Below are 12,025 nucleotides of genomic sequence, written 5' to 3'. Positions count from 1 at the left end.
TTGCCTTCGGCTTATGGAGGCTCTGGAAAAACAGGAACAAGGTGGTGTTCAACGAAGTGCACCGGTAGCCCTTGGAGGCTTTGGAGGTTTGGAGGAGGAATATCTCTGATTTCAGAGATGCTACGTCCCGGGGGACTGTGGGTGAGTGTCTAAAGACAGGGATGATGACATTGGCTACGGCTCGCAGGGAAGTACATTGGAAGAAGCCGGAGTACAGGTTTATCAATGTCAATATTGATGTAGCCTGGTGTAAGGACACTTTGCGCGTAGGTGTGGGTTGGGTTAGTCGCGACTTTGTCGACCTGCTTCAAGCTGTGGAAGGCTCGGGCATCGAATTTTGTCATACTGCAGCAGCTATTGAAGCGTGTGCGATTAATGATGCTGTGCTGCTCATTCAGTGGCTAAGTTCGTATTTAAGGAAGGTCGAGCTTTTGTTTGGGATTGTATTGGCCTGGAATTTTTGTTTAACATATTAGCTCAAGATGTAAACATTTCTATTCGTCTCTTATATATCTTGATCTTCGGGGACAAAAAAATTACAAATTCCAAATCAGTGAGCTTAATAAACTTCACGTGAACCATTGAAAATTGGAAAATCTTTTTACTGCTTGAAAAAGTTGAAACAGTAGAGCCCAGAGAATCTGTATACTTAGAGAAATTTTTCTTTGTGAAGATAATACGAGTGGTATACCACGTGTTATTATATAAGTAGTGGAAAGTTTTGAATACATTGATATTTTTATAGGCTGAGCCTTTAAGTTATTAATTTTTTAACATACATATTCTATTATTTTGTATAATAAACACGTGATTTGCTATGTTGTATTCTGATCAAATTCAAAAATCACTCATGTACTTGACATTGCCATACTCCTCTGCCTTTGCTAGCTAGTCTGGCTTATAGCAAGATAGCGATGCTTCTTCCCCAAAAAAGTAAAACTAGAGGGACGACATTATCTGGAGAATGCGCCAATTACGCGCATATATTACATTCACACCGAAAGATTTTCGTATTTGTAGTACATTTGTTATATATTTTCGGTGCGGAACTTTTGCTTAATTAGTGTGGGGGTTTGGGTATGAGGTGATATCCACATGGAAGTGTAGATGATGATGCATTCTGGAATTTCATTGGTGCATGAAAATTTGTACTACGAAGGTCCACGTGGACTTTTGTTTAGGCATTTAACAATTAGGGACAACATTTTGAATAGATTGGTGCTGCAAAAATAAAAAAAGGGTACAACACTGGGCCAACAAATTTTGACTTTGGCTAATTAAGGCTGAGGAATGTTTACCGAGAGGATTTTTATCACGGAATAAGATTCTCTTCCCTCATATTCTCATTCTTTTTCCTCCTCTTCTCTCACAAATTGTTTTTGGTCTTCTTCTAGCTATTAAAAATTAACATAGCTTAACCGTAACCATTTAAATAAGAGGGGAGGGAAGGGGAGGGAAGGGAAGGGGAGAAAATCCTACTTCTTTTATCACGTTAGAGTGGAATTGGGATACTTTATTTCATGGCTGAGCAATTTGAGTTCTCTAAATGCAAGACGCTATGCAATGTGAAAAAGACCCTTCAACTACACACACAAACGCCACTTTACACAAACCTCTCTCTCATACTTTCAGAAATAAACAGTATTGGAGCTGTAGAATTAGGAGCAACATCCTTAGTCTGGAGTAATAACACTGCTTGAAATTCGGCACAACACCACTTCAAATTTGGCTATCCAAGTCTCAGCAACTGAAGAGTCCTTGGTCTTCTCATTAAAAGAGGTCATCTCATCAGCCTTCTTAGCGAAATGGGGTGTTACCAGATTACTTGAGCGTTCGGCACATTGATAACCTTATGTGAACTTCACAGTGACTAGCAACGTTGTCTTCATGATCTAGAACCTAAGGCCAAGGCAGACGTGTTCCTTATCACTCAGATACAGGAGTTAGAAGTGCGCTCTACATCGCCACCACGTTAATTCTACCAAAAATTGGCACGACTGCATTCACCAGAAGAACATAATTAGTTCTTAGTTACTCGGTCTATGCCCCACGTAAGCTTGGTAGGTTTTAGAGTCAACAAATTCACAATGCAATTTGTAAACGTGGTACAAATAACTTTCATATGTTGCTCATTCTAAATGAACGGATTTGACGGATTCCTGGGTTTTTTTTTTTTTAATTTAACTAGTATATGCCCCCACACACAAAGTGTGTATGAAAATTTTTATTTTTATTTTTAAAATTGCAGAAGAGAGAGGAAGAGAGTGAGAGAGAAGGTGGGAGTGGGGAGAGAGGGAGAAATGTTTAATTTATTTATTTATTTTTAATTTTTTAAAATTAATAAACAATAAAATTTTGTTTTGTAAAATTACGTTACTGCCCATATTTTTGTTGTTGTGATAGAAGACTAAATAGTATTTTTCACTCTTTTTTAATTGACAAACAAAGTTCTATTAAGGGTTTTTATCACCAATGACCCCTGAGATCATGGTCTTAAATATCGATATTATCGGCGATATTTCATCAATATATCGGGATAATATCGGTAATATCGGGATAATATTGATAAAATAAACATAATAATTCAGTGTGTGTGTGTGGTGGTGTGTGTGTGTTATGATAAGTTACATAATATAAAAACCACATTTTTACACTAAAATGTCAATTCTGGTACTATTCACTTTACCCTTTATTTTGTCCTTATCATTAAAACTCAAAGTTTTCAAGTCATTTTCATTAGTTTTCCTTAATATAAATCCCCCAAATAGGCCAACTTTTGACAACGTTTGACAACTTTTGACAAGACAAAAAGTAGTGGTGGCTGGTTTCATACTCAAAACCGTGTGCCACTTCCAACTCTTTCACATTCAGAGTATCAGATCATCACACCTCTATTACACCTTTTCGTTTCTTCTTCTTCCCTTAGCCCTTTCAGAGCCTTTCCAAAGCCCTTTCAGAGCTTCAACACAAAGGGTTCCATATTTAAGGTAAGTTTACAAACTTATATTTATATTATTGTAATTTATACAACAATGATAGGAGCATATTCATGCGACTTAATTAGCTTGTTCTCGTGCATTTATGTTGTGTTTACTTATCTATTTCAGTGTTTAAGGCCACTTTTGTGTATTTTCAGATTATAAGGCCAAAGTGTGCAAGAATATGCAAATTGGAGTCTTTTGGAGCGAAAGAGGAACGAATGAGTTGAAGACTTGAAGAAACGACAAAATCCTACTCCAACGATGAATTCTTACCAAAATGAGGAATCCTACTCAAACAAGGTTTCCTATTTTAGGAAAGTTAACCCTAAGTTTCCCGTTTTGGTAACCTTTCCTAATCTTAAACGTCCGTATTTTCTAGCCACTTTGAAGTCCTTGTAGGCGCTTTAGGACACAAAACGAAGGCCCTAGCCCAAACACAACCCTTTGCCATGCCCAAGCCTTTCTTTCCTTCCCTTGCCGTGCAAGGGGGGGTATTTAGGTCCATTGTCATTCACTTAAACCCTATTTCTTCTCTTAACCTAACCTTAGCCGCACCTTATTCTAGCTCCCAATCATTCATTCTTTCATATAATTTTTCATTCACAAAACCAAAGCAGCCGCACCTTTTTCCTGACCTTGGGGGGATTATTCATTGATTTCTCAACCTGCCACATATTTCTTTGACCCTAATAAACCCTAATTCATGCTTGCCGCAGCACCATATCCTATGCATTGATATTTTAATCGGCAAAACAGATCCATTTCTCTAAAAACAGCCGCAGCCACCAACCCATAACCCTAAGCCGTGGCATTTCCCTCCATTCTCCCATAATTCTCCCTAAGACACATCCACCCTATTTTTTCCCTAAACAGCCGCCATTTTTCCTATCAAAAACCCAAGCAGCCGCAGCCATAACATCCCATTATTCTCCCCAAAAACTGTCCAGCCGTGCAGCACCATTCCATATTTTCCCCAACAGCCGCAGCCTTCCTCCATTATTCCAGCCACCATACCAACCTTCCTCCATCACTCCACCACCTTGCCGCACCACCACACTTCCCTAAACCCATTCCTAAACCAGAAAATCACCCAAAAACACAATAAACCTTCTCTGCCGCAGCAAGAAGAAAGGAGGAAGAGGACTTAGACGCGCAGAAATTCAAGTGGATTCGTTGGGCGTTCTAGGTGTAATCCATCCTTTGTTCTTTATGTTTAAATTCAATTTTATTTTTCTTGTTGTGAACATGAGAGGCTAAATCCCCCTAGTTAGCTAGGGGGTGATTCGAAACCATGTTTATGCTTGCAATATGAATTGATTACTTTTGGTTGGAATTTCATAAGTTGTGGATTCAATTCGTTCATCTATTTGATTGATAACTTATTTGTGTATGTTGATTGAGAGTGCACGCTTAATTTTCATGCATGAATATGATGCTAGATTATGAGGGAGTTTCACCTAATAGTTACAATCTTATAATCACAAGTAGTGAAGGTCGCTTGAAAACGATCGCGTTGAATGAATTCTTAGCATAAGTTTCATGCAATTCATAGTAACGAATGTTTCGTCAATGCTTATGTTTTTCATAGAACTTAATGATTCTTGCTTGTATCTCTATTATGCAATTCATGTAGGGAACTTGTAGGGAATGTTTTGGGTTGTCGTATGCAATCATCCAACTTAATAACTTGTGGAAAAACTGATGGTTAATTAGTGCAATTCACAGTTAACTTGGGGCGTTGAGTATTTATAATTTATCGAAAGACCAACTGAAAATCAAATTGTATGCAAGTGTGACATGTGTGGAGAAGAACCTTCTAGCTAGCATTCATTCCATATTTCATCACATTCATATTTAAATTCTGCCTTTAAATTACAATTTGTGCATTTAATTTATTGTCGTCAAAATCTCAATCCCCCTTTACTTTAGTGTCCAATTTAGTTAGAAAGTGTCTTAGTTTGTGTTTATAAGTGTTTTGTATTCTTTGAGTCTTTTGATTTGTTTTAGTGTTTTTATTGTTTAGTTTGCATTCATTGAGTTTAGTTTAGTGTTTCAAACTTTATTTTACGTTTTTGAGTCAGTTTCCAAGTGGTTTTGCAATCCCTCCTAATCCCCGGTTAAGAACGATCCCTACTTATTTATATACTACAATTGTCACAAGAGGGTTTTAATTTGTGTGCTTAATTAGTTCGCATCAAACAACAAAAAAATTTGTGTGGACCCGTAAATGTAATCTAAGAACCAAATAATACTTGCATGTTAATTTTTTGAAGTAATTAAGTAATGTTATATAATTATTCCCTAGGATAATTTTAATATGTTTAATGTTATTTATTATTTTATTATTTTATTAACATTATGTGACATCCCACATCACACATGGGAGTGATCCTTATATGTATATTCTCATCTCTACCTAGCACAAGGCATTTTGGGAGCTCACTGGCTTCGAGTTTCATGGGAACTTTGAAGTTAAGCGAGAAGGAGGCTAGAGCAATCCCATGATGGGTGACCCACTGTGAAGTTGCTCGTGAGTTCCCAAAAACAAAATAGTGAGGGAATGGTAAGCCCAAAACGGACAATATTATGCTATGGTGGTGGAGCGGGCCCGGGAAGTGATTCGCCCTGGACCGGAATGGGACAATTTTATTGTGACATCCCACATTGCTCAGGGGAGTGATCCTTATATGTATATTCTCATCCCTACCTAGCAGGAGGCATTTTGGGAGCTCACTGGTTTCGGGTTCCATGGGAACTCAGAAGTTAAGCGAGTAGCGCACTAGAGCAATCCCATGATGGGTGACCCACTGGGAAGTTGCTCATTAGTTCCCAAAAACAAAACCATAAGGGAATGGTAAGCCCAAAACGGACAATATCGTGTTACGGTAGTGGAGTGGGCCCGGGAAGTGATTCGCCCTGGACCAGGATGTGACATATTAGGTTTTATTATCAAATTGGATTATTATTCATTAATATTAGGTTTTTTTTATTATCAAATTGGATTATTATTCATTAAATTGGATTATTCATTAAATTGGATTATTATTAAATTGGATTATTATCAATTTGGATTATATTCATTAATATGTTGAATATTAGGATTATTTTATTATCAAATTGGATTATTATTCATTAATATTAGGTTTTATTATTCCATATTATTTTTATAATTACTTAAATTCTTACAATCATTTTCTTTACTTTGTATTTAATTCTTCTGTAGAATAACTTTATTATTTAGGTTCTCTTATATAACCGTCATCACTACTATATTTTTTGGCCAAAAATAAGTGCCTAATTTCCATGAAAAATAAATATAGGTACGTTTAAGATGTCTAGTGGAGTTACTAAACGTGATCCAGCTTGGGAACATGGAGACCCAATAGACGGAAACAAACATGGCACAATATGCAAATATTGTGGTCGGGTAATGAAGAGTGGCGGAGTGACACGACTTAAGTACCATCTTAATGGATTAGATCCAGGAAATAATGTCCAACAATGCGATAATGTCCCCCCAGAAGTGAAGGCATTCATCACCACATTATTAAAAAATAAAAAACACTAGAAGGAAAAGAAAACACATGGAATGGAAAATATTCGAGTTGGGCTACGAGGAGAAGTCATTGGCCAAGCGGTTGACAATGATGATGATGAGGACGAATGTGATGATGACATAAGCAATTTGGTGATTTTGCTTATGGACAACGTCAACCAATCTCAGATCCATATGGATGGCATGTTAACAATTACATGCAAAACTATTTTGGGGATTTATCATTTGATGACTACTCTTCACAATACACTTACTCTACACATAGAGATGATGAAGATAGTGAAAATTTTGAACCTCATATGAACTCTATGTGGTACTAAGTCACTCATGTAAATTACCATGCAATGTATAAAGTGTAAAATATTGTACTAATTCATTATATATAAATGATTATGGTGTGTTTAAACTTCTTTCATTAATTATTACATATTTTCTACACTCAGAATGTTTGCCAACTTGCTATATAATCAACTTAAATCAGTTAAATCCATTATGCAATGCATTTCCTTCCAATTTTTTTGTGATACACTAATAGATAATTGACTAAATAAACATCCTGCAAAGTTTCAATAAAAATTTCCAAGTTTGTCTTACAATTTCCGTGGTTTTATTCAATTTTTATCGATATCGATAATATCCCGATATTTCCATCGAAATTTCCGTGTTTTTGGACTACCGATATTTCTGATATCAGCGATATTTTAGACCTTGCCTGAGATTGATCAAACTCATCATTTTTGTCCATCACTTTCAAAATCAATCACTGTTGACCCTAACATTCACTACCGTACATCAATTTAGATTTTGTCAATTATTCTGTTAATTTGTATGTGGGACCCACAAATCCAATAAAATTGTTACATGTGAATTACAGAAAAGAATGATTTTTATCACAAATGGTCCATGAAATTGATCAAATTCTTCATTTTAGTTCCTGAGTTTTAAAAATCAATAAATTTGGTCCCTGGCTTTCACTACTGCATATCAATTTGGTCATTCCATTAAAATTTCGTCAATGTTTTATGTAAGCATGATAATATGGTCCCATTAATTTAATCGTATGGCACCATATGGATTAACTATATATATATATATATATATTTTATAAAAGATTTAAAACTAAAAGTAAAATAAGAAATTAAAAACTAAAACTAAAAGAAAAAAAAAGAAGACATCATCGTCTTCATCTATGTATGCTCAAAAAGAAAAGGAAGACATCATGACATCACTAAAGCTCTTGACCTCCTAAAATCCTCATTCTATTTAGTTAGTTATTATCCTATCAAATTTGAATTGAATTTGGATTCGATTATATCAAATTTAGATTGAATTTTATTTCCTAATTGGAATTGTGGGATGCAAGAGAAATGCCAGCGTGGAATACGTCACTCTAAAAAAATAGTTTCTTATAATTAATCCACTTAATGCCATATGATTGGATTGGTGAGACTCTAACATCCAACATCGTCCAGGGGAGTGGATTTTGTAAGCCTTATATGTATATTCCCATCTTTACGTAGCACGAGACCTTTTGGGAGCTCACTGGTTTCGGGTTCCATCGGAACTCTGAAGTTAAGTGAGTTCACATGAGAGCAATCCTAGGATGGGTGACCCACTGGGAAGTTCTCATGTGAGTTCCCAGAAACAAAACCGTGAGGGCGTGGTCAGGGCTTAAAGCGGACAATATTGTGCTACGGTGGAGTCGAGCCCGGGATGTGACAATTTGGTATCAGAGCCAATCCCTGGCCGGAAATATGCCGACGAGAACGTCGGACCCTTAAGGAGGGTGGATTGTAACATTCCACATTGCCTAAGGGAGTGGATCCTGTAAGTTTTATATGTATATTCCCATCTTTACCTAGCATGAGGCTTATTGGGAGCTCATTGGCTTCGGGTTCTATTGGAACTCCGAAGTTAAGTGAGTTCGCGCAAGAGCAATTCCAGGATGGGTGACCTACTGGGAAGTTCTCGTGTGAGTTCCCAAAAACAAAATCGTGAGAGCATGGTCGGGGCCCAAAACGGACAATATCTTGCTACGGTGGAGTCGAGCCCGGGATGTGGTGGGGGCTTGGGTTGGGATGTGACAGGGACCACATCAGTACACTAACAAAAAATATTGACGAAATTTTAATGGAAGGACTCAATTGATGTGCGATAGTGAAAGTCAAGGACCAAATTTATTGATTTTTGAAACTCAAGGACCATAATGAGGAGTTTGATCAATATCAGTAATCATTTGTGATAAAAATCCTTCTTTTGTGTAATCCACATGTCACCATTTTATTGGATTTGTTTGTCCCACATGCAAAACTAACAAAATAATTGACGGAATCTAAATGGAAGAACCAAATTGAAGTGTGATAGTGAATGTTAGGGACAACATTAATTGATTTTGAAAGTGAAAGACCAAAACGATGAGTTTGATCAATCTTAAGAATCATTTGTGATAAAAACCCTTCTATTAATACGTAATATGTAGTTTAAATACTTGTACAATGTTCCTGCTTGTCGAAACTACGAAGTATTCAATTCAATAGATGTTTTATTTCGTGTTTTTTTAAGGGAGTTTTAACGAAAAATTCGCGGTACTGTTCACTTTAACGAAAAACCACATTTTTACACTAAAAAGTCAATCCTGGTACTATTCACTTTACCCTTTATTTTGTTCTTATCGTTAAAACTCAAAGTTTTCAAGCATTTTTCATTAGTTTTCCTATTTTCAAGCTTTTTTTATTAATTTTTTTTTTTTAATTCATAGATAAACCCCTTTGATTACTGCCTTGACATTTTGGACCAACGCCATGACAAATACGGCTCATCTGCCCTCAGATTACAACGAACCAAACACCGACCCAGCCAGGATGGACTCCCTAACCCCCGACGCCAAGCAGATCTTCATCTTATCCGGCCAGAGCAACATGGCCGGCCGCGGCGGCGTCTTCAGGGACCACCACCACCACAATCGCGAGCAATGGGACGGCGTCGTTCCGTCGGAGTGCCAGCCCCACCCTTCCATCCACCGCCTCGACGCACATCTCCGGTGGGTGCCCGCGCGTGAGCCGCTACACGCCGACATTGACGCCAAGAAGGTTTGCGGCGTGGGCCCGGGGATGGCGTTCGCGAACAAGGTGAGGGAGTGTGCGGGGGAGGTGGGGCTCGTGCCGTGCGCGGTGGGCGGGACGGCGATCAAGGAGTGGGCGCGTGGGGAGCACTTGTACGAGAGTATGGTGAAGCGGGCGAGGGAGAGCGTGAAAGGCGGGGGTGAGATGAAGGCGTTGTTGTGGTACCAAGGGGAGAGTGACACGTCGACGCAGCATGATGCGGATGCGTACCAGGGGAACATGGTGAAGTTAATTGAGAATGTGCGCCAGGATCTTGATTTGCCTTGGCTTCCAATTATCCAGGTTGGTGAGCTTGTAAATTATTCTTCAGTCTTTGCATTGATGGCCATTTTATAAGCATATAATTTAGTTACTAAGCGTTGCAATTCAAACGCAATAGTTTTGATTTTGTGCATAATTACAACGAAATTAGCACATGAGCATCTTCAACCGATGCTTCAAATTGTCAAGTGGACGCGTAACCGTGAAAAATGGCATCTGGGAGATCATCAAATTGAAATTTAACATGATGTTAAACTGCCACGGAGATCATCCAATTGAAATTTGGTGTTCATCATTTGACGTCTCATTTGAATATGCTACAAACTCACATGGTAATTTTGTTGTAATTAAGCTATTTTCCTTGAATTGGAACAAGTAGTCAATTACAACTCTGAAATTGCGAAAACTGAAACCTCAAAACATAATTTGATCAATTACATTTTTTTTTTTTTGAACAATTACCATTATCTACGCTAAGGGGAGGGGTTGGGTTTAGCCTCACAATGGGTTAGCAATAATGCGGTTCAAATTCGCCTTTGGCGGCGAGAATCGAACCTAAGACTTCTTACTAACCAGTGAAGAGGAATACCACTAGACCGTAACACTAAGTGACATAATTTGATCAAATTTAAAATTTCTTTCTTTTATATTGCTATTGATACGTTTTTGATTTTTTAGGATCTCGATTGTTTCGGTTAAAAATGCTATTAATACTTTGTTTACAGGTAGCTATTGTGTCCGGGGACAACAAGTATATAGAGAAAGTGAGGGAGGCCCAGTTGGGAATGGAAATCCCAAACGTCGTGTGCGTGGATGCCAAGGGATTGGAGCTCAAAGATGATCATCTGCACCTCACCACCAAATCCCAGGTTCAGTTGGGTCAAATGTTGGCTGATGCATACCTCCAGCATTTTGGACCCTCAGAACCCAATTCTCATGCTGCCCCTTGAAGTACGCTATCTAATTTCACGTTGCTACTTCTTTTAAGGTGCGTTTGGACCAAGAACTTTAAACCTAATTATTGGTACGGTGTTTGTTGTTGTATGACTAATGACTACGACTTTGGTGGGATTGTGTTTTCATTTGGTCGTATGGTTTGGGGACGAGGCCTTACAATGAACTGTATGCAGCTTTTGGGATTTGATCCAATGGCCCTAACATGCCTTGCACTAATGCACTAGATCTTTGTGTTGATGAAAAAATAAACCCTAATCACGTTACGATGTATTGACATTTTATCTCTCTTTTTCACGTGATTGAAACCGAGGTACGGTAATCTCTAATTAACTGATGACAGGTTTATGCACTCTGTTAATTTGATTGAAACCTTTTATATGTTGATTCCGTTTATTAAGTTAATTTTATTGTCGCTGACTTTAAAGTTTGGTCCCCCTCATGAAGTATACATAGAAAATTATATATTATGATTAAGACTGACTATTTGAGTATATTATGTTAAGTTGCTAACTTGCTAATCATATATGATTTTTACCTCTTCATTTTATAATTAGACAACATAGGGTTAGGTTACACCGTACTATAGCAGATTTTCGTGTTTTACCATCTTATAAATAGAGTAATCTCCGATTTTCATGCAATGTAATAACGCTATTTATATATGATTTGTAAGCAAAAGAAGTAACAAATGGATTGAGCAAGGGCTGGTTGGTATTGTTGTGCTTTGAAAAAAAAAAAATACTTCTGCTATGTTGTGAGAATAAGCCGCTGTGAAATAAAGCGGCAGAGTATTTGGTAAATTTTTTTGTAAAAGTGATTTTGGAAAAAAAAGAGTAGTATTATAGTGTTTGGTAAACTTTTATGTAAAACAGCTGTGACTGTGTGAAATGATCAAAAAGGGTTTGGTCTTATTTAGCATGCCTTGGGGGGCCCACTCCTTTTATTTGGTCTCCTTCTTCTTCTCTCTTTCTTCTCTTTTTCCCGTGAGACTCTCCTTTCTCTTTAACTCTCTCTCTATGATACTCTCATTCTTTCTAATTACCGAGAGAATCACCCACACCAACACCAATTTTCGAGTGAAATCCATACCAATATTCCTTGTTTTAGGTGTGGTTTGACCTATGGATTTGAATGGTGGCATTGCATGT

The 12,025-nt window shown here is 37.5% G+C and overlaps 1 protein-coding gene across 1 annotated transcript; it reads left to right on the top strand.

Annotated features, from left to right (window-relative positions):
- Window positions 1-9,384: 9,384 nt before the first annotated feature.
- Window positions 9,385-11,002, top strand: LOC103928518 (probable carbohydrate esterase At4g34215). The gene is made up of 2 exons (XM_009337566.3): window positions 9,385-9,941; window positions 10,646-11,002. Exons 1-2 carry the CDS (start codon window positions 9,399-9,401, stop codon window positions 10,868-10,870), a joined length of 768 nt encoding a protein of 255 aa, XP_009335841.2. The 5' UTR covers window positions 9,385-9,398; the 3' UTR covers window positions 10,871-11,002.
- Window positions 11,003-12,025: the final 1,023 nt, after the last annotated feature.

The sequence above is a fragment of a genome, unplaced genomic scaffold, assembly GCF_019419815.1.
Source record: "Pyrus x bretschneideri cultivar Hongxiangsu unplaced genomic scaffold, Pyrus_bretschneideri_v1 Contig89, whole genome shotgun sequence".
Lineage (NCBI taxonomy): Eukaryota > Viridiplantae > Streptophyta > Magnoliopsida > Rosales > Rosaceae > Pyrus > Pyrus x bretschneideri.
This window is presented reverse-complemented; position numbering and strand designations above follow the sequence as displayed.